The sequence below is a fragment of the Neopelma chrysocephalum genome, unplaced genomic scaffold (genome assembly GCF_003984885.1).
Source record: "Neopelma chrysocephalum unplaced genomic scaffold, ASM398488v2 Primary Assembly neopelma1_226, whole genome shotgun sequence".
NCBI classification, from domain to species: Eukaryota; Metazoa; Chordata; class Aves; order Passeriformes; family Pipridae; genus Neopelma; species Neopelma chrysocephalum.
Genome location: NW_020897888.1, coordinates 700,065 through 723,194, shown reverse-complemented (window position 1 = coordinate 723,194; position 23,130 = coordinate 700,065). Strand labels below are relative to the sequence as shown.

At 48.7% G+C, this 23,130-nt stretch overlaps 1 protein-coding gene across 6 annotated transcripts in view; it reads left to right on the top strand.

Moving 5' to 3' along the window:
• EXD3 (exonuclease 3'-5' domain containing 3) overlaps positions 1–23,130 on the top strand; it is a 288,298-nt gene that overhangs the window by 51,363 nt on the left and 213,805 nt on the right. For all 6 annotated transcript variants that reach the window (XM_027703343.1, XM_027703341.1, XM_027703340.1 and 3 more), the window contains one exon: positions 14,573–14,685. Coding sequence is in view for 4 of the 6 variants with exons in the window: in XM_027703340.1 (XP_027559141.1) it covers positions 14,649–14,685 (37 nt within the window). In the remaining 2 variants the exon portion in view is untranslated. The remainder of the gene's footprint in view (positions 1–14,572; positions 14,686–23,130) is intronic.

Genomic DNA, 23,130 nt, shown 5'->3' with positions numbered 1-23,130 from the left:
GTTACACTGGCTTCACCTTGCTTCTGAATTTGACCATGAAATCCAATTTGAAATACAGAATTTATGAGTAGAGATTGGATTTGAGTAGTACATTGCAGTATTGATTCTAGTCTGTGGAGCTTCTCAAAAGAAAGGAGCATACAGAATTAAAATCAATATTCACTGCTTCAGAAAGTGTTCCAGCTCAGCCATGAAATAGTTTATATTTAACATCCTGCTGCACTTGGAATGGTTTGCTTGGGTTTAAATTTGCATCTACCTTTGTATCTTAAAACTGACAAATAATTACATGCAACACATTCTGGGTAATAAGAAATAATATTGTAGAAAATGCAACTCTTTTAGTGGACTCTACCTAAAATGTTTTGTTGCTGTATCGTACTTGTAAGCCAACATTAGAAGGCGCTTAGTGTCTGTATTATTTTTAAGGTTTGAGCCTCCTGTTGTTTTGGTTTTTTTTCTTGGAGACTTTTCATGCTTTGTAGTGTTTTGTGGCCCCAGCACAAATCCTCCTGCTCTATCAGAGCGTGTGTCATCAGCTGTTTAACCACAGCCAGAAGTGATCTGTATCAAGCCTTTTAAATTCACAAGGGGATTGTGCCTCAGGATTAACTGTCCAGCGTTGGGGACAAACTGTCACTGTGGCTTCCACTTATTGATCTGTCCTTTGCAAGCTTCCTCTTTGTGTTGAGTGGGACAGAGTGGGGAGGCTGTGCCATGTGTCAGCGTCCTTCCTCCCTGGGCAGGGACAACAATGCCCTCAGCGGCAGGGGACAGGGATGAAGCTGTGGGTGCTGATGGAAGTGGAGGTCAGAATTCCTCCCCCTCAGACACCGAGATTTATTCTCTCAGTCCTCCTGTCTTGAAAGGGCTGCAAGTGTGTCCCAGCTCTCAAGAAAACGAGCTGTTACTGCCTTCTTTAGGTTAACTGAAATGTACAAATGCGGCTGCAGCCTGGAGCTTCAAAGATGTTATGGGGGCACAGACGCTGCTTTTGGGGCCTCCTTCTGCTTGTTCTTTATCCCTCAGAGTGGGGCTTGGTGCTGCAGGGGAGCCAAGCAGGGACTTCACAGCTGACCTCTGCTGCCTGCAAATCTCACACAAGTTTGTGGAGTCCCATGTTGGTGCATCACTTGTTGCCCAGAGAGGTTGTGGACTCCCCATCCCTGGAAGTGTTCAAGGCCAGGTTGGACGGGGCTTGAAGCAGCCTGGGCTAGTGGAAGGTGTCCCTGCCCATGGCAGGGGGGTGGAATGAGATGAGCTTTAAGGTCCCCTACAACCCAAACCATTCCATGATTCTAAATTCCCAGTATAGCTTCCTAGAGCAATGCATAGTAGTCACTAAGATGTTTTTTCCTAAATACAAGCAGCCTTCAATTCCTGTCAATGAGCATCTTTCCTCCTGCTGCACCCCTGTGGTGTCTCTGGTTCAGGTCGCTGCTGCCCCGGCTGCTTCTCTTTTCCACAAACTTAAGCTAAAAGAGTTGGCAAAAGCACCTTGAAAGAAATTCAGGTAGAATATCTCATCAGCACAGGATGCTGCTTCATGCTTTTATACCAGCAAAGATCAAATTTCCCTTCGGTAGGAGCTGTGCCAGCTTCACCACCCACGCTTTGACAAAGGGTATTGTTTCAGCGTTTGAAGTGATTAATAATTTTTGGGAGGTTGCAGTTTTCCACTTTCAGCATGTTGCCTCTGATTTCCTTGTCATGTCCCAGAGGCTTTGGAGAAGCTGAGGGGCAAGGTGAGGAATGATTGTGTGACCAGGCTTACCTGCACAGAGCAGGGAGCGCTGCAGTTCTTCCTCATCCAGCCCTACATGAGAACCCAGTCAGTGGCTTCCTCAGCCACCAAATGTTTGCCTTAATTGCCATCAGGCTGTGAGAAATTTCCTCTCCGATACTGAGTTTAAATAAAAACTTTCCTGCACCTTGTTTCCATTGTTAGCCTGAGAAAAATCCCTGAAGAGGGGCTGGAGCAGCTCAGGGTTATACACAGCCTGCAGAAATGATGCAGTCAGGTCATCACTGAGTCCAAAGGCACCTCAGGCAAGACCAGGAACACACAGGATGGTGACAAGCAGCCGTGCTGGCTGTCTTTTCAGCTCATGCCTTACTTGTTTCTTGCCTGTTTTCTGGAATCTCTCCTCACTGATGCACCGTGCAGGGAGAGCTGTGCTGGGCTTCCTACCCTGCTCTGTGCTGCACCTCTTGCATGGAAACCAGACAGGAGAGACATTGCTCTGCTGCTCACGTTAAGAATCGAGGGGATGAAGATGTGTCAGGGCAGGGTCAGGTTGGATCTCAGGAAAAAGTTCTTCCCCCAGAGGGTGGTTGGCACTGACCAGGCTCCCCAGGGCAGTGGGCACAGCCCCAAGGCTGCCAGAGCTCCAGGAGGGTTTGGACAACGTTCTCAGGGACAGGGTGGAATTGTTGGGATGTCTGTGCAGGGCCAGGGGTTGGACTGGATGGTCCTTGTGGATCCCTTCCAGCTCAGAGTCTTGTATAGTTCTATGATTGTAAGTATTCGTGTGCCTTTCCAGCTCCCTGGAGCACTGTGACAGCAGCTGTCAGAGCTGGAGCGAAGCGTTTCAGTGCCTGGGTTATTGTCTTGTTGGGTGTTGCTGCTGCAGCCCCCTGGCTGTGATGGCAGCAATGGGGTTCTGAATATCTGCCCTCATTTATTTTCTTTAAATCCTGACCTGTCAACTCCAGAATTTGGTGTCTGCAGAGAGACTGAGACAGACTCCCCTGAGAAAGGGAGCAAGGGGACTTTTTCTCTGAGCTGATGCACGCTCACTGCTGAGCACCTTTCCTAAGGTAGCAAGCAGGAAAAATAAACCAGCATAATAATAATAATGGCCAGTCTTCGCGAACGAAGATTTGGGGAAAGGTCTTTTTACCTTTCCAGCCTGCGCAATGGATTTTTTAGGTGAGACACAGCCTGCGCTGAACTGAGCCCACCCTTTAATCCTAAGGTTCATCTGCCGGGGCCAAGCAAGCTTGGACAATGGCAGTGAGGTCCTCAGGACGTAGGTTTGTTTAGAGTGTCCTTCTCATAGATGGATGGCCTCACAGGGCTAACGAGCTACCATCTGCCCGGGGGACTTGGGATTCGAACCCGTGGTCGCAGCAGTGAGAGTCCTGCATGCTAACCACTAGGCCACCAGGGGTCCCCACCAGCATAAGGAGTTAAATAATATCCCTGCCTGGCATCCCAGTGTGGAGGGCTGCTAAGGCACAGACACGGGGGAAGAGATGATATTGAAGTCCGGTGAGGAACTTTCAGTACAGGTTTAAAAAAACTTCCAAGATAGTTGGCGGCCGTGGAAAGTGAGCGGTGCGAGCAGTGGGGAGCCAGGCAGGTGCAGTGGGGCACCTTGTGTCAGAGCACCCTGCACTGCTGTCATCCTGCATCCTCTGGGGTCCTGGACAGGGTTCAATCTCTTGGTGTTTTACAGAGGAACCCAAGGAGCTGATCTCTCACACAGCTGAGATTGCATCAGTTCTGCTGATATCAGCCCGTAGAATTCTGGTCCTTTGCTGCCCACCAGGAGCAGGTGCAGCAGTGGGGCTGCCTGGGTTGGTGATACCAGAGGAGACATCAGGCTTCCCCTTGGTTTGCTTTTCAGACCCTGCAGTTTCTGGTAGGCATTTGCAGACTCAGAGCAGGGAGTGTTGTGGGGGAGCAGCACAGGGTGAGATCTCCAGTGGTTCCTTTGATCAAGTGAGGACTTGTGTGTACGTGGTGCTTTACAGCAGAGGTGCTTATGGCTTTGTGGCAGGGCAGTGCAGACACACACTATCTTGATGGAGCCGACTCGCTGCCCTGTGAACAAGTGAATTGGATTGTAACATCCCAGAGCAGACATGCATTTCATGTTCAAATGCAAAGGGGAGGAATCCCAATCTTTCCAGTGGTTGCCCACAGCTTTGCTGTTTCACTTTGAATTTGTTGCCAGTTGTTCAGATGCCAAATCATTTGGCAGCTGAAGAAAATCAGATACTCCTACCCATGCCTAAAGGAGAATATGTTGGTTCTAACATTTGTATTATTTTATGGGTCGATTCATCATTACTTAAAGGTCCTCCAAAAGGTGGTTAAAACTATGCATAAACTGTAGTACTTTCTGAAAAATTAGACCATGATTATTGCAACTCTTAACTACAGCTAATAAATCATACTAAGAAAAACACATGCCTTTCAGGTTAATAATATTGTTTATGGATGCAGAACAGTCCATAAGCTGGGTAATGCTGCATTTTTCTCAACTACTTCTGAAGACAGTGATGGAGACATCTGTAGTTATTGAGATCTCCTGATCTGAGCAGATGGTTTCACCCTGTCACTGCTCAAAACGCTTCTGAAAATTTAATCTGAGCCTTTGAACTGGAGTGCTCTGTTCCCCAGACACAGTCTGACCCACGTGCTGGGGCTGAGGCAGGAGGAGGCTGGAAGGTAAAGCCTTTGCTTGTGTATCAGAATGAGGACCAAAGGGCAAGGAGGAGGCTGGTGAAGATCCATCTTCCAAATGTGGAAAAACGTGGCTCCCTGCCCAGGAGATTCAGGAGTGGTTTCTCTGTGCTGGCCTTCCAGGAGTACTGTGAGGAGAACAAAACCCAACTTCAAAACTCTTGTTCTTTTGTACAGAATCATCTTCTACAAATCTGTTTACAAACCAATGTCCCTTGTAAAAGCCATTTATGTTGCCAGAGATGACCTGGCATCCCACTGATGGCTTCATCACTGCATTTGGAACCTGCTTCCCTCACCCTTTACCTCCTGAATAAGCTTAGAGAAGGTTTTGAGACCTAAGCTTAGGAGGTCTCTAAGCTTATTCAGGAGGCAAAAGCTGAGAAACAACTCTCCATGAAAGAATTTTGAAAAATATTTATTATCAGGCATAGTGGAGATAACAGTGATACAGCTTGGGAAGAGGTAAAAATTCAGCACACAGTGAGTAGTGAATAATGTGACTGTGGGATTTGACACTCTCCCTGTGCTCCAGCAGAATGTTGTTTTTCTTGCTGGGGATGTGGGGAAGTGTTCAAGGAGAACATGGTGGAGTTACTGGCTTCATGCTTGACAAAGACTTCATTGAATTTGATAAGCAGCCTTAATTGACCTTGAGGTCATCTGGTGATGACAGTGAAAATGAAACTTGTACAGGAAGAAACAGAGAGAGAGCACAGACATTGGTGGATTGATCTGGGGGTGCCAGTCTGTCAGATGCCAGCGTGTGGAATTGCGCAGGGCAGAGGACTTCCCAGAGAGGGAGAAACAAGGCCAAGAAACAAGGCCACCAGCGTATTGTAAGGTTTGATCTTATAAAGTGATCTACTGGTCAAGGTCTCAGGCCAGCAATCACTAATCCCTTAATTTATATTCCAAGCAGCAGTCAGGATCTTCAGCCACAGCAAAGCCAGTGTCTCCTCCAGCTTTTCAACCATGACCAGATGTTGCAGCTGATCTGTGCTGCAGCTCCTGCCTCTCCGTCCTCCATGTCCTCCATGTTCCTCTCCTTGCTGCCTTCAACAAGGAGGATGCTCCCTGCAGGAGGTGGAAGGACTCATAGGCAACGATGTGGGCAAAAGACAAACAGAAATAAGAGGCAAAGCTTACTAAAACAAGTAGCTGCTTGCTGACCTGGTGTATCAGATCTCAGGTGAGAAAAAACTGCAAAGGAAATCTAGGTCAAGGCTGATCAGAACCTGGAAGTGAAAATGCCAATAGCTTGTGGAACTTCTGAATGGTGGAAAGGTTTCCAAGGAGCAGTAGCAGTGTCTCTGGGACACAGCCAGGGAGCTGCCCCCCAAGCTGAGTGTGGCCTGAGCTGTGCAGGCTCAGAGCTGCTGGCTCCGCTCCGGCTGCGGGAGCCCCTGAGGAGCCGGGCCAGGACGGAAGATGAGGAGCTGCAGACAGTTGGGATCTGAGGGATTTGCTAGGAACAGGGAAAACAGAGGAAATGGTGATTTGAGAGGAAATCCTTGGATTATTCTGCTTTGATTCACGTTTAGACATGGTCTGGAGTGAAAGTAATCAAGGAGAAATCCACACAGCGGAGCTTCAGCTCCTGTGGGTGAATGGAAGGGAAGATTGGGCAGAGAAGCAGATCAAGATGGTGAAATTTAGCAGATTTCTAAAATTACTCATCTGTCCTGTAAAAGCTTTTTGTTTAGAGTTGTATCTATAGCTAGAGGTATTCAACCAAAGCCCTCAGGAGAAGAAAAGCTTCAATACTTTTTATAAAAAAAAAAGAGGGGGGGGAAAAGGTGGTTTTGTCAAAGACAAACCTTCCTCCCTCCCTTCTCCTGTAGATGCCATGATTCATAAAATTCTCTCTGTTTTGTCTGGGAGTTTGCTGGAGCATCTGTCAGTCAGGAGGGATTTGCATTTGCTGCACTTTTACCAGCGTAACTGAACTCCCGAAACTATGCAGTGGAGATGTGGCTGCAGGGTCTCTCTGGGGGATCCCTTGGGGCAGCCCCCAAAGCGAGGGGTTCAGCAGAGGCAGGAGTTCAGCCCGTGCTCCTGCAGGCACTGCTGAGCTGTGTCAGTGCTCTGACCCTGCCAAGCAGCTGCATTTGGACATCACAGCCCCCTGCTGTGTATTAGTGCAGCACAAGGAATGTGGCCTCATAGCTCAGCTTCTCCAGCCCAGGCCCAGCAGTTCTGTACAAATACTTTCTCATTAAGATGCCAGAAGTGTGAGCTGAGGTATTGAACATGCAGGCACCCAGCCAGCTGTGCTGTCCTGGCAGAGCCAGGTGGGACAAACATCTGGCGAGAGCAGGGGCTTCAGCTGCCAGAGTCTGTCCAGCCTTTCAGAAGTGTCAGACTCTGGAGGATGCTTCATGCTTTTAAAAAAAGCAGAAGGTGAATATGCTTATGAGAGATGATAAAGCTTCCTCAGCAATCCAGGAGGAAACGTTCAAACACTCTGTCACAGAGCACTGGACACATGCTGATAGTGCTGGGTTAATACCACTGCCTGAACTTGAAATCCAAGTGCTGGGAAGCAGTCAAAGTGTCTGAAGGACTCACACCGAAACAGCCCTGACTCTGTTTTGGGAAGTGGTGGAGTCCCATATTGAGTCCTCAGCGATGCTGTGCTCACAGTGTTAACAAAGCTGTACTAGGACTGGAAAAAAGAAAGCCAAATAAGCTGTTTTAATGTGAGAGAGCTTAAGAGAGACTGAATTGTCAGCATTTAAAGTAACTATGCTGGATCTCCTCATAAGAAGGATTTAAATGTTACTATTACAATCATCTTGATTATTTAGTCCCCTGACATTTTAGAGTTTTTCAATTTTTTTTATATTAGAGTGGTTTTCAGTAGTGGCCAAAAATTGGAATGAAATTTGTGAAGTGTGTTCACCTGACCTGTTTTTCTGTTTGCTGAGAATTTTTGTTTACACGTTGATTCTTGCTGAAATCCTGCACTCCCTATTTCCAAAGTTGTTCCTTAGGGGTTTTTTAAGGTGCTATTTTGGAGGTGGAATAATCCTTTAGGATTCTTTCTTCTGAAATGGAGACCCTTTGATAGGTTAAGTACAGCTGCATGGGTTTGAAATAGCCCTTACAAAGTGCCAGTGTAGGTTCTGTTCAGCCTGTGAGCTGTCTGAGACTTACCCAGCATGTGCTGGCACATCATCCCGGCCTCCCCTTCACACCAGTAAAGAAAAAGCAAGAATCAGAAAAATGCAGACAATAACAAGGCTGAAAATCAATCTCTGAAGTTAATACATCCCAGACTATCAGGTTTCTGCTTCACTGTTGCCTTTGCAGAGAATAATCTGTCCCTGGTGTTCCCTGTTCCCCAGGAATCTCCACGTGCAGCACGGCGGGGTCAGGACGTGGTTTGGTTCGGCAGGTTGGGTGTCACCAGTCACAGTCAGACACCTCAGGGTGTCTTTGTGTGAGACATTGCAGGCTGGACACATTGGACATGTGACAAAGGTGTGGCACTGGTGGAGGGGGTGGCACAGAGCCCCCCTGCCAGGCACAGCTCCGGCTTCCACGTGCTGCTGGGCTGCTCCTGCTCTGCCACTGATCCTCCTGCCCCCTCAGGGCAGGGATGGTCACAGGGTCACAGCTGCTGTGGGACGAGCATGGTGTGGAGATTGGTGAGGGAATCACGCATTAAAAGCGTGGGACTTGGAGGGTTTGGACAGTTGCCTTGCAGGGATGATTCCCTCAGGTGTCCCTGGCTGATACCTGAGCCAGAACATGGTGCTTTGGATTATTGCCCTTTTCATTCTCCACATTAGTGTTGGTGTGTAAATCACTCCCTGGTCACCTCTTTAGAAAGCAGGAGATAGATGCTGCATGCGGGGTGCTCAGGGCACTGGTGGGTGGAAGGGATGAGAAATCCCGGGGGTCTTCAGTGACCCCAGAGACAGGAGAGCAGGACACCTCCCTGTACGGGGTGTGCGTGGTTCCCGGAGCAAACAAGGGGGAGAAGGGCCGGCTGTGATTAGTGGGATTTCACAGACATACGTGGCCAAACAAATAGAAAAAGATTTAAGTTCTGGAATGTTCATCTAGCAAAGGCCGGTGGATCACAGTCAGCCTGCCCGTGTGCCGGTGCCCTGGGCACTGGCCGGGCCGGGGCTTTGTCAGCAGAGGGTGCCAGAGACCAGCGGCTCCTCCCTGTCCTTCAGCCGAGGGAACACAGGTGTGAGCAGCACCTGTGTCTGGAGCCAGCACAGCCTTCCCAGGGCTGGGCACGACGGCAACCACCTCCAGCACCAGCACAGACCCTTGCAGTTGTCCTGAGTTCAGCAGAGACTTCAGCTGTGCTGGTTGTTTCCAGGGTGAGTTTTCCAAGAGGCTGGAGGCGAACAATGTGTAAGGAGAGTGAAATGAGCAGGGAGATCTGGGTGTGTGGAACTCTGCAGGCATGCAGGGGGACAAGTTCTCTGGTGTCCAGGGCTTTCTGCAGCGGTTCAGGTTTTATTTATGCCCTTGGTGTCACAGCAATTTGCTTATTGATGTTAGGAACTTGGGCAGAACTTCCATTAAAAATACATTCTTGTCAAGCTGGCAGGTTTCACCAGGCTGAGGGGATGGCCTTGAGAATCCAACAGACTTTGATAGACATCTGTTGATGTTTGGGCAGCTGCTTTCTGGTTATAGTGTCCAAAATATTGAGGCAGAGGGTGTTCACTGCAGCAGTGTGGCTGTGCTGGCTTCTGCTGTATTTGTTCTGGTTTGAGCCTTCAGCGGTTCCAGTGAATCTTATTATGGTAATAATGGTGTGAAATTATTAAATTACAGCCAGAAATGATCAAAAGTCAATAAACATTTAATAAAAATCCCATTAAAGTGAAGTGGGTAAAGAGAGATCTCCTTAGAATGAACTCCAGTAAAATGAATGGATACAGGAGGCAGCTTTCAGCTGCAGGGTTGTGTCCTGACCCCTTGCCTTCTGCTGTGCCAGTGGTGGTGCTGAGCAGCCCATGGATGGTTGTGAGATCCTGTGGAGCCCTGTTGGCTTTGGGGTGCTGGAGGGGAGGGGAGGTACCCCAGGCTTCTTTGCACAGGCCCAGTGCTGTGGCAGGCACTGCCTGAATGCTGCCTGGGTTTAATTTTCTTTTTTATTTTTTGCTGGTGTCAGTGATTTTTTTCTGTATTCTTATCACAGCAAAGTGAAGTTTCTATTTCTGAGTAGTGAAAGATTTACATGAAAAAGGGAAGTCTGTAAAAATAGGTGGAACTGCTGTTTGCATTTCAACCTGAGGTGCTAAGAGGCCACAGGGCTCTTCATCACTTCTTCCCACTCTGAAATAACATATGCTACAGAGCTGGCTTGTGAAGGGGCTCAGGATGCAGGTCATTTGTTACATGCTGGAGTCTGAGATGCCTTAATTCAGGCAGAGATTTTGGGTGGTGTAGCTTAGCAGGGCATTATGAAGAATGAAGTGTTGGGTTTGTTACTGATGGGAGCTGAATTGAAGCTAAACTGGGTGTAAGTACAGGATCCAAAGTCTGTAAAGTTAATGAAGTTAATGCTCTTCACAGGCTGTTTTTGCATGCACTCCTGGGACTACAGTTCCTTCACCCATCTCCTGACTCAGATTTTTTTTCTGCGGAGGGGTTGGTGATGCTGGAGACCCCAGAGCTGCCTCCTGAGGGGCAGTGGAGGGGCAGCTCCAATCTCTGCTCTGTGTGACCAGTGACAGGACTGGAGTTGTGTCAGGCCAAGTTTAGGTTGGATCTCAGCAAAAGGTTCTTCCCCCAGAGGGTGGTTGGCACTGCCCAGGCTCCCCAGGGCAGCGGGCACAGCCCCAAGGCTGCCAGAGCTCCAGGAGAGTTTGGACAACGCTCTGAGGGCCAGGGTGGGATTGTTGGGGTGTCTGTGCAGGGCCAGGAGCTGGGCTGGATGGTCCTTGTGGGTCCCTCCCAGCTCAGGGTATTCTGTGATTCGATGATATCTTTTGCTGCATGTGCCTTTATGTTCTGTAACAATAAAGCAATAAAAGGCAGGTTGCAAGAATGTGAGATGGGCTTAAAAATCTCAGTATGGAGAGGCCTACAAATGAGCATTGCTTTGTAGTGTTTTTTTTCTTGTTTCTAAAGATTTAAGTTTCTCTCACTTCACATTTTCAAATCTTTTTCCATACCCAGGCGGAATAGAAACCTGCTTTTTTTGTTTTGGGGACATTTTCTGAGGAGAGATAAGATTTTTTTATACAGTTTTTCACATTTGGAGGAAAGCACCAGCTCTGGCAGGGCTTGAGATACCAGCACAGGAGCTGATCCCACGGGGGGGTTAACAAATGGTCAGGAGGGATGTTTACTGCTTTTCTCTGAACAGCTCCAGAGCTGAGGGCCAGGAGCCCCTTGTTCACTGCAGCCCAGTGATGGCCCTGCTTGAACTGAAATCACCCAGAAGGAAACCAGTGGCCTCCAGTTCCCTGTCTGGTGGTGGCTGTGGCCTCAGCTGTTACTGAGGAAGCAGGAGCTGAGCTCTGTTCACACCGGCCCCATCCACAGGGAGGTCACTTTGCCCTTAGGGCAGGTGTGACCTGCAGGCAGGGCAGGTATAAGACACTCACCACCCATCCCTCCCTCCTTCCATCCCTCCATCCCTCCATCCCTCCACCCATCCCTCCATCCCTCCCTCCATTCATCCATTCCACCATCCATCCATCCATCCATCCCTCCCTCCATCCCTCCCTCCATCCTTTCTGCCCCAGCCCTGTGTCACTCAGGTGACTGTGTGCACCATTAGCTCATTTGGCTTAAACAGGAGGCAAAGCACTCCTGCATGGCCCTAGTCCTCGAATCCAGAGTCTGACAGTGCCCACACCTGCCCTGGAGGAATGTCAGCAGCTCTTGGAGAAGCAGTTTGGCAGCTCTTTGCAGAAGCCTTTTTCTTTACCTGCTCCATGCTGGGTTTCCACAGGGGGAATGTGTGAACAAGCAGAAGGCTTGTTGCCTACAAGCAATTGCCTTCTTGTGGGACATCACTCACCACAGCATCCTGCAGGACTGAAGGTGTGCAGTTATGTTCTGCCTCTGGACACACTTAATTTAGACCTAAGTGAGGCTGACCTTATAGAAAAACTACAAACTTGATCCCGACCCCAAAAATAGCAGGCAAGGAATGGGAGAATAGCCTTTGGAGTGGGGAACAATGGAATTTCATTTCACATTAATTCTTGAATTACTTTCATATGATGTCAGAAAGGGTTTTCAGATGAGAGAAATTTCAGAGGAGAAATTGTAACTTTTTTTGTTTACTGTTCAAAGGAATGGAAGTGGTGCCTCAAAGTGTCTTCTGGTGGGAAAGTTTCACTGTAGCAAGTTATGGGATGTGTCTGATGCCAGTGGTGTGAAAAACTGCAAAGCGGTGCAGAACAAAGCTGGGGCAGGTACTCTGCAGCAAACAGGGGCTCCTGGGGGGTGAAGAATTGGGAGCAGACTGGGGATAGAATCATCTCACTCTACTCCACCAGCCCAGGTTGCTCCAAGCCCTGTCCAACCTGGCCTTGGACACTTCCAGGGATCCAGGGGCAGCCACAGCTCCTCTGGGCAACCTGTGCCAGGGCCTCCCCACCCTCACAGGGAACAATTTTTTGCTTATATCTAACCTCAGTCTATCCTCTGGCAGTGGGAACCCATTCCACTTATTCTGTCCCTCCATCCCTTGTCCCCAGTCCCTCTCCAGCTCTCCTGGAGCCCCTTTAGGCCCTGGAAGGGGCTCTCAGGTCTCCCTGGAACCTTCTCTTCTCCAGGTGAACCCCCCCAGCTCTCCCAGCCTGGCTCTGGAGCAGAGGGGCTCCAGCCCTGGGAGCATCTTTGTGGCCTCCTCTGGACTTGTTCCAGCAGCTCCACGTCCTTCTTGTGTTGAGGAATGCAGAGCTGGAGGCAGCACTGGTGGATGGGTCTCACCTAAGCGGGACAGAGGGGCAGCACCTCAGAGCTGTGGTGTTTGTTTGATGGCAGTGCTGTGCCTGCCCTTCTCTGGTGTGTTCCTGTGGCACAGCAGAGCCGGGATGTTCAGCTCGGGTTAAAGTAATGGTAGAGGGTGGGATTCAACCTGTGGCACATGGATTCCTTTCACCTGAGATGAAGACTCCCTGGACTCCACCAGAGAGTAACATGTGACTCCACTGATGTCACCTTCACATCACTCCTGGTGGGATGAGCTCCCCAGAGGTGCCTCTGTGCTGCATGTGATGGATGAATCTCACACAAAGTGCACTTGGAGGGGCTTTGTGTCACCAGAGCAGCACCTGCACTCCCTGCACTTCTCTGAGAGCTGCTTCTGGACTGACTGGGGATCAGCAGGGATCAGTCTTGGAGTCTGAAGTGCAAACAGAGGGGCTGGTTGGGTGCCCACAGACCAGCTGTGCCTTCCCGTGGGGCTGGTGTGTCCAGCAGAGCCTGGGGGCCCCGCCTGTGTCCATGGGTGGGTGCTGGCCCTTGGCTGTCCCACGGCCCCAGAGGCTCTGGAGTCTCCCTTGGCTCTGCTCTGGAGGAGCTGCCTCGTGGCCGGGCTTGTTAAAGCTGCTCTAGGTACGAGTGTGACCCCAGGACACTGTGAGGGTTTGGTTCCCTGTCCCTCAGGTCCTGCTGGAATTTCCATACAATGACATTTACAGGAGTGCACAGAAATGTTGTCTGAGTTGTGGGTGTCCACCCAAGCGCGTTTGTTGGTTGCTGTGGTGGGGTCTCACGGGACACAACCTGGGAAGGCACTGCTTGGGAGTAGGGAAATTCTTCTCCTTTGCCCAACTGCTGAGGAGAGCTAAATTCTTGAGAGTCCTGGACCATGAATGTGCTGTTTCGGTGGGTTTGTGTCTTTGGGCAGATCATGGATGAATTACAGCGTTTTTTGTTTTCTAGGAGACCAATGGGATAAAGTGTGTTTAGGCTAAAGCCTATTTGTTCCACTTTTGGTATCTTCCTCCACATACACCCTGTTTTTTTTATTTTTGGACTAAAGACCTTAAAGCAAAGGCCCTTTGCTCATACAACATGTTGAGGTTAATTCTGACCCACTGGATCCCATACAAACCGCTTGCACTTAGGAGCTTGGCATGAGATGCTGCCAAAGGTGACTTTCATGGTGCCTGGTAAGAATCTAAACCTTCTGAGTGCCCCTGAGTGAGGTACACCTCATACTAAATGTGGAGGAGATGCTTTCAGAGTCTTGTGTCATCCATTGAGAACAGGAGGCTGTTCCTGTGAGGCCACTCGGATGCACTGCTTGTTCTGTGTCATGTCCTGCTTGATGTGCCTCACTTACACTGCTACAAACAACAAACCCAACACACTGCTGTGCCTCCAGCCTGGTGCACAGGGACTTAAATCACTTGTTGTTATTGCCTGTCTGTTTGTATTTTTTTAAGCATTTGTGTTCCACCAACACACTCAGAGTGAGTATTCTCGAGGGGGAATTTCCTTCCTGATAAACAATACTGTACTGTGATTCAGCAGGAAGGATGTGGTGGTTAAGGCACTGGACTGGGATTTGGGAGACATGGGTTGTGTTTCCAACTCTACCACAGTCAAGATGTGATGAGTGGAAGGGCAAGCAAAACAAAGAGAAGGAGCTGTTTAGCTGTGGCAAAAACATACTTTCACGTGGTCTGTCTGATTTGGGGTTAGATAGGTCTGGGGTTTTCACAGAATCATAGAATGTGCTGAGTTGGAAGGGACCCATCAGGATCATCAAGTTAACTCCTGGCCTTGTGCAGGAGTTTTGTTTGGCTACTCAAGTAAACAGCACTAGAACTCCTGTTTGTGCAGTTCAAATCTGAAAGCTCATCTTGACCTCTTCCAGGAGTCCAGATGTGGGTTTAACTACATGTTGCTTTAACGTGCATGAGATCTCAGATGCCACTTTTCAGTGTTTCTTGGTTGACTTAATTCAGTTCACCATTGAATTCTCTGATCTTCAGGCAGTGTGTAACTGTGGCTGCTACACCAAGTTGTACTTGCATGTAGATTCTCCACTCTCTTGTTAGATTCAAGGACAGCAGACCACACACGAGATATTCCCTTTGTCATACAGGGTGAAGTTCCTGCAATTTGACAGTAACTCTATTTTCTTTTTAGAAGCAAGAGCTTGGAGTGCCATCTCTGAGTTAGACCTCCAACCTCAGCATCCTGATCTGGTGCTGCCTTCGGGAGGATGAATCAGGACAGTGACTCAAGTGATCAGCCCACGGGTGAGTTTTCTGCTTCTCCAAGTGTTTGGCTGTCTTCTCCTGTTCATTCAGCATGATTTGCTTTCCATTTATTTTCTTAGTGCTATTGGAAGAGAATGCTGAGTCACAAATAAAGCAAAACCTGTGAATCAGTGCTAAATTACATGCCCTGAAGGTCATTGGATCTTTGAGGCTTCCTGTCCACATCTGGATATCAGAATTCTTAGAATTCTAGTCCCGGTTGAAAAGTTTGCTGGCAATTGTTTTTATAACTTCTCACCAGTTCCGAAGCACACAGGGTTTTATTACTGTGTTACACGACTCATTCAGCTTTTAGCCATAGTTTAATTCTCTCAGTAACTGCTTTGGTAGTTGGTTTCCCTGTGCAGAAAGGGAACACGTGCACACACACCATTGTCACGTATGTCCCAGGAAGTCTCAGTGTCGGATCCTTGCTGGAGACATTGAATGGACAGGAATTTGTTACTTTTTCTGGCTCAGATCTACCATAAATTTCCTCTCCTCTTCCATCCCCATCTTTGGTTGTTGGAATTCAGCCTCATTGAGTGCTTCTGGCAGTTTCTGCCCCGGGGCAGGGCCTGGGAGAGGCGGGTGCCAGAGGCAGTGCCTGTGGCCTCCCAGGCTCTGCTCAGCCTGGGCTTTTTTGGAAGTGTCAAGGGGCATTCTTAGCTCTGACGTGAGGGCTATTTTTTGACAGTTCCCATTGTTCCCCACTCTTTGTTCATGGGTGAGGTCTTTTTGTCTGAGGCCTTTGTCAGAAATACAGGCTGTTAGGAGGCCTGTCTGCTCACAGGTTTGGGGAGCTTTCTTTTGTTGTCAAGAGTCCTGAGAATTTCTTTCTTCCTTTTTCAGACTTGCTTGGGCAAACCGGCCCAGACAATATGTGCCTGAGGGGATTGCTGGGATACCCCCTTGCTGGGACAGCCAGGAGAGTGGTCCTCAGAGCCACACCCCTTGTGCCCTGCTCTGGCTGTCACAGGCCACGTGGCTGTAGGCAGAGCAAGTTCATGAGTTTGGGGTTCTAAACACCTACCTGCACTAAAGCCCTTGCTGTTGTCTATGGGTTTGAATCTGGGAGCTCAAGAATGGAAAATTTTAGAAAAATTCCTGTGGTAGGGGAAGTATCTATTCTGTAATACTCAGCACGTATTTTTATTACTGTGAACAGGTGATGATTACACATCAGGATGCGTGGAGATTCATGAATCATCCACAAAAGGACATTGGGGCTGGGTTTTTGGAAAAAGACTTTCAAGGCAAGTCTCTATAACACATCCTGGGTGCTCGTGAGAAATGTGCAGTCAGACTATTCACAGATGGCTCGTTGCAGCCTTGTGTTTTGTAGGGGTAATGAACGTCGTGGTTTGAGTTTAGATCCACTCTCTAAAACAGGCACAGGAAAGAAGTTGTCCAGAGGGACACATTTCCAATGTGTGCATTTTATACCTTCTGTTGAAGTGCTTAGTCCTGGTTACTCTTGGAGTCAAGTCCTGGGTTAGACAGGTGTGATCCACTGGGGATTTATATCTTGGCTGAAGATAGGGATCTTCCACTTTGGGCCTCTGTTCAGCTTCCAGCACCACCTATTGAGTGTTCACTTCATTCTGAGCTGCCACTGTAACTATACTTAGAGAGGAAGGATATTATAATCTTGTGAAAGATTAAAATATTGTTACTGTAATCCAGCTGGAAGGGGAGCACTTTTCTCAGGGTAGGAGACAGCCAAGGCTTTTCCCATTCTGTCCTCCCCTTGTATACAGGAAGGAAGTGCTGGCAAAGGCCCCCCGGGCTTCCTGTCGACTCGGGAGCACATTTCCAGACACAGCCTTCTCCACCATCCATCACCCAGCCCGGCCAAACAATCGTGGCAGCGCCAGGGGAAAAACACCCGGCTGGGATAAACAGCAGGGAGGAGCAGGAGCAGCACCCTGGGACCTGGGCACGGGCCAGCTCCTGCTGGGGCTGGGGCTGACAGCAGGGCACCGGGCTCCGCTTCCCTTCCCTTTGGAACTGAGAGCTTAATGATCCAAATTCCACTTTAGAAGAAGCAGCTTAACAAAGGAAAAAGAGGGGGAAAGAAGGAAAAGGGCTGATGTTTAGTAAAGAGGTTGTGGAGGCACTCTTTACAACACTGCCAGGTTGTGGAGCCTGGAGCCAAGGAGGTGGCCGGGGATGCTCCCAGGCGCAGAGCACCCTGGGGTGATGTGTGAGTAACTGGGATGGAGGCAGAGCTTTCTGTCAGGTGTGCAGGGCAGGGCAGTGCTGAGGCAAAGGCATCTGTGATGCCTCAAAGAAGGAGGAACTAAGTAGGGTGGAAGCCTGACCTTTAACTGAATCATCTTTGCTGAATAGGATTCTCTCTGAGAAGATATTCAGAACTGAACTGGGATCTTTTTCTCTGTGTCACTGCTTTTGTTTAAACTCTGCATTACAATATTACGGTAATATTTTCAGATCTGTCTGCTCTGTAACCTTTTTTTAACTTGAAACAACTGTTTGGGTTTATTTTTTTTCATTATGATTTTAGTATCCTCACAAACTTCGAGCTACAACTACCTTAAGGAGGTTATAGTGAGGTGGTGGTTGGTCTCTTTGGTCATGTCCCAAGATATAGGATGAGAAGAAATGGCCTTAAGTTGTGCCAGGACAGATTCAGATTAGATACTAGAAAATATTTTTTCATTGAAAGAGTGTTCAGGTATTGGAATGAGTTGCCCAGGGAGGTGGTGGAGTCACCATCTCTGGAAGTGTTCAAGAGGAGCCTGGATGTGGCACTTGGGGACATGGTTGGTGTTGAACATGGTGGTGGTGCTGGTTGACAGTTGGACTTGATCTTAAAGGAATTTTTCAACCTTAACGATTCCATGATTCTGTGACTCAATATTTGAGGCATAATTCTCCTTCCACACCTATCCAGAATGCTCTGTGGGTAAGCTGAGCACCTGGATGGGTCTGTCCAGGTGTGAGCATCCTCACAGACAGAGCCTGCTAACGTGACCGTGTTCTCACTATTTTCAAACCATTGATTGTTCCCTGGCCTGAGATGCTCCAAAGCTCCCCCCTAGTAGGTTGTCCAATAGCAAGAGGACTGGCTTGTGCATGGGAATGGAAGGAGAGAGATGGAGAGACTGTGAACCACCAAAGCCCTTGTGCCTGCCCTGCTTGTTTCACACTGATGCTGCCCTGGCTGAGCTGAGCTCTGTGTTTGACCCCAGCCTCAGGCTCAGCCAAGCACATCAGCTGGTGAAGTAGTGTGGAGAAAAAACACCTCCAAGACTTCTCCATTTGAGTCATTGGGGGGTATAATTCAAGTTAAGAGTCCAGCCTAATGGTAAATTTGGAATTTTTCCTGAAACTTCAGCAGTTGCTCATAGTGTAAGAAAATATTTTGTGGGGTTGCTTTTTTCCTGAATTAACTGATGCTACAAGATTCCATCAACCTTTCCTTGGACTTTTCTCCCTGAAAAAGCCTCTGTCAGTAATTCCTGCAGCATGACCACCTTAGCAGTGTGTCCAGTGTGCTCAGGGTCAAAGCAATATTTAGTTAGGCTTTGTTTTGGCAAAACTGGGATGAAACTTGAATATGAGTGTAACCTCTTGAATTAAGGAAAGAGTGTGTTGTTTATTGAGAAGGTTTTTAGGCTGGAGTTGCAGAAGTAACTGGTAAAGACTTCCCAGGAGCAAATTATATGCTCCTGAAATCTGCCCATTCTGCCCCTGCATGCACACTGACCCTGGGATGGGGTATTTGTGACACATCTTTCTATGCAGTTTATGCTTTCTATCCTTTTTTACCATGTGTAACTCTTAACAGTCTTGATAAGCAAAAAAAATCCCCAGCTCTGTGCTGGCTACCTGCAGGAGCACCTTCTCTGCCCAGCCATATGTGCCTTTCTGGGGTTCTTTCATTCATTCTCCTGTTTCACATTTTTATTGTCCTTTGTCTGGGCTTGCAGCAGGCGTGGGGTGGGCAGTAAGCTCCTTAAATGCCTTTACAGTACTCTGTGGGACAGAAGTCATTTCTTATTTAAGATCTTTACAGAATGCAGGATTATGGAGCCCTCATTTAAAAACTGAAAGCATTTCTACAATGCTAACAATTATTTTTAAGTCTACCAGAAATGCAAATGAACAACAGCAATTGAAAAAGAAGTTACTGGGAATGGGATGGATAATGAACAGCAGTACCGGCTGCGTGGTTATGGAAACATTACCCCACAAACTCACCCATCTGGCCTAGAGCTGGGGAATGGCAGGTTTCCCCACTGCTCAGCACTGAGTGTAGGTGCTGGCAGCTGAAGCTGTCAACTTTAAAATTAAAAAGGCAAAACACAGCAACCTGATTTCAGGTCCTGCTGCAGCCCTGCAGTCCCCAGCCCATTTGGGGCATTTGACTCTCTCATTTCCCTCTTTGGGACAGTATTAATCTTCCCCTTTGTGAAGCTGTTTGACTGTACATGGGAAAGTGCTCATGTTAACAGCATGCAAAATTTCTTAGTTTCCTTGTAGAAAATAACTGGTTGTGTCTTTGCTTGTTCTGGCCATCCTGATGAGAAGAGTAGAGGAGACTGAGGGGAGAGCTCATGGCAGTTCCAGCTTCCTGGGCAGGGGCAGAGGAGGGGCAGGCCCTGAGCTCTGCTCTGGGGGGACCAGGGACAGCAGCCAGGGAATGGCTGGAGCTGTGTCAGGGCAGGCTCAGGTTGGATCTCAGGATGAGGTTCTTCCCCCAGAGGGTGGTTGGGCACTGACCAGGCTCCCCAGGGCAGTGGGCACAGCCCCAAGGCTGCCAGAGCTCCAGGAGGGTTTGGCTGATCCTCTGGGGCACATGGTGTGACCCTTGGGGATGGGCCTGTGCAGGTCTGAGGGTTGGACTTGATGGTCCTTGTGGGTCCCTTCCAGCTCAGCACATTCTGCGATTCTGTGAGACATCACTTGAATGGGCAGTGGGTGTGATTCTACTTGGTTCCTCCAGGCACTGGTCTCTTAGTTATTTTATTAATCTAATTATACACTGTGACAGCAATGGGTTAAAAAAAGAGACAGGACTGTGATTTGTTGACAGTGTCCCTTTGAAGTCCAGGAGTGCCAACCGGGAATGAACCCTCAGCAATGTGAGGAACGCGCAGCACGATGGGATCTGCCAAGAGCACCGAGTGCCGGGAGAGGCTGCGAGCGCCGGGGTGTTTGGGGCTGGGAGGACTGGGAATTCTCAAAGAAGGGAAAGCAGGCAGGGACTGCCAGCCTGTTCTGACATGTGCTAGTGACTGTCATGGTTCATGGCGCAAGGGAAGAGAAGTCCTTGGGGCTGCCAAAGGCTTTGAAAAGACAAAGAAATAGGCTTGTGATAATAAGTGCTGTTTGCCCAGGGATACAAGAACACTGCATGTCTGGGGAGAATGATGTTTAGATTGAATATGTGGTCATACAGCAGAAATTGATGGATGATGAAGGAGTTTTCCAAGCATTGCCTGCTGGTCTCAACATTCATCTTTGCAAAAAGAAATGGAGTATAATAGTTGTTTCCTCCCGCTCTGGTTCTTTCACATAAATCTGGTGAAGACAAGGGTCAAGTTAAATCCAACAGTCCCAAACACCTTCCCAAATTCTAGCAAGGTCCAGGTAACAAACACTGGTGGAAGAATATCCTGTGAAATCAAACAAGCACTAGTTCTGAGAGAGACAGGAGGTGACTGTGTCCTACATGCCAGGACTATGGTCCTGCCTCTCTGTGCCTGTTCCCAGGTTACAGGATTCCCTGCGTCCTCCTTTCCCTGCTCCACAGCCCTGGCTCCCTGGGCAGATGTCCCTGAGGGGTGGTGTGTGTTGTGGGGAGCAGGGGGGGCTGCCTGCAGCACACAGCTACAGCTCTTCCCCCGAGGTGTCTGTCCCTCCGGAGGGTTTTGTCTCTGGAGGGAGGGATGGCTCTGCCCCTGCAGGGATTGGTTTGTGCTGTAGTGGGAACTGGGAGGCAGTGGAAACGTCCTGCTCGGAGGCTGGAGCAGGGTCTGCTGTGTGTGATTGTGCGTTCTTTTAAATTAAACTATTTTGCAAGCACTTCCTTCCTGCATTTCTCAGAAGGAGGGAGGGGGGTGTGCAAAGAATGTTGAACTGCCTTTGACGGAGGAGGAAAACTGAAGAAAACAAGAGATGCAATCCTAACTACTGACCTTTTACTTGAGCTTGGTGATGTTTTTCAGCAGCAGAGCCTCTGGGGAGTAACAGCATCCTCCTTGCTATTGTGCTGCCTGCCCAAAAAGGGGGCTAAAGTTCAGCTTTTATGATGTTCTCACTCTGGGCTTGTGGGAAAAAGGCCACATTCCCTTTCTTAGGTCATACGAGTGCAAGAGATGACAGAGTCCTACAGTCTAACCCCAGGGCAGGAGGCCAGTTCAGAATGGGACTGGGATAGACAGCTTGGTAAATATGCCTCCAGCTTTTTCTCCTTATGGAGAGTCACAGCAGGTGGGAGGGTAATTTACATTGTTAAATTAAAAGGCACTGATTTATTTTATGTTGGTGTGTTATTGTTTCATAAGAGCACATAGGTTGCCATTACTTGTGATGGACTTATTGTTAAATCCTCCTTTTCCACTTTGGTCAGGAGTTACTGGAAGTGAATGTTATCCATGAGGACAAAAAGGCAAATAAGCATAAAACAGAAGCCCAACCTCCTCCCCAGCAAACTGCAGGTTTTTAGGGAATCTTCTGCAGTTTTGAGGATTGGGATTATTGCAGTGGATATTGTCAAATGGAGCTCCTTGGCCCTCAGACTGTTTATTCCCTGTACCTGTGGCTACAGAGACACTGGTCCCTTTGCTCATGGGTTCAGTTCAGGCTCCATGTCTCAGAGGTGCTGCCTGGTCTCGCTGTCACCCCTTCCCTCAGCAGCATCTGGTGTTTCTCTCCACTGAGGTTTCCTTCAGTTGTTGAGGTGTCATTCAGCAGATACTGAGCTGGTGTTCTACATGGCATGATCCTGGCTATGCCGTGCTTCCTGAAGTGCTGAGCTGGGTCTGGGGGCAGAGGAGGCAGGTCTGTCTGGAAAGGCTGCCCATCTTAGGGATAAATTCTGTTTTAAAGTTACAGATACTGTTTTAAAGTTACTATAAGACATGCTGTTGAAAAAATAAATCTGGATGATGCTGACATCTGTCTGTGTACTGACATTCTTCAGCAGTGCTGGTGACTCCTGCTCCAGGAGCTCAGGGTGCTGATCAGCCCGTGGCCACACTGTCCTGTGGCTGATGTGTGAGTTTTATCTTAAGTTTGAGCCTTGTCTTCTGCATGGTAGATCCCATAAAGCCTAACACTGTACCTGCCCTTCAGGTCATTAAAGGCTAGATATCCCTACCTCTTACACTGTCAGTAATGTGGATCTCTATATGTTATAAGGAAAGATGTGTGTTTGGGCAGAATGGAGCAAATGGAAGTGTTGACTGTGAGGGAGGGTCTTGCTCCTGCCCTTCTCTCTCATGTGCTTGTACCCAATCCTGGTACCTTGGACCCTTCACTGAGTTGCTTCAATTCACTGGCCCAGCAAGAACAGATCCATGTTTTGGCCAAGTAGGTTTTCTGCTGAGGTGAAGCAGAGGGGCAGCTCTGATCTCTGCTCTGTGTGAGCAGGGACAGGACCCAGGGAGCAGCTGGAGCTGTGTCAGGGCAGGGTCAGGTTGGATCTCAGGGAAAGGTTCTTCCCCCAGAGGGTGGTTGGCACTGCCCAGGCTCCCCAGGGCAGTGGGCACAGCCCCAAGGCTGCCAGAGCTCCAGGAGGGTTTGGACAACGCTCTGAGGGACAGGGTGGGATTGTTGGGGTGTCTGTGCAGGGCCAGGGGTTGGACTGGATGATCCTTGTGGGTCCCTTCCAGCTCAGGAAATTCTGTGATTCTAATGAGAAGAAGTCACTTTGCTTTTGGACAGTGTATGTCCTAAGTAAAATGTCTTGGCACCAACAAAGTAGTGAAATAAAGCCAGGTATTAATTCCAAATACTTGAGAAAATGTGCACACACCAAATCACAGCTTTGGGTGGCTCTTTCAGGGGAGCAGACCTGTTGGTGTTGCCCCTCAGTGATGCTTTCACCTCCCTGGGTACCCCACGCCTGTGACACGGGGGGGGTGTGACTGTGGCGAGGTGAGACCCAGCTCATGCACCCTGTGATTTTTGGTTTGGCCTTTTCACAATGAGCTTTGCCTTTGCAGCTTCTTCCAGTGACTGACCCTCACATTTGGTAAATACAAATACCCAGTTACCTGAGGTGTGCAGGAAGATGTTTGGGTTGTGGAGGAGAGAAATGAGGTACTTGGAGTCCGTCAACTATCTGGTATTTCTGGTTATCACAGCGAGTGGTGGAGAACAAATTAGTGCTGGGAAAACAGGCCTGCAGCTGAGGGAGGCTTGCCAGGAGGTTTGCCACACACCAGGGATTTGGACCCATGATGTGAAGCC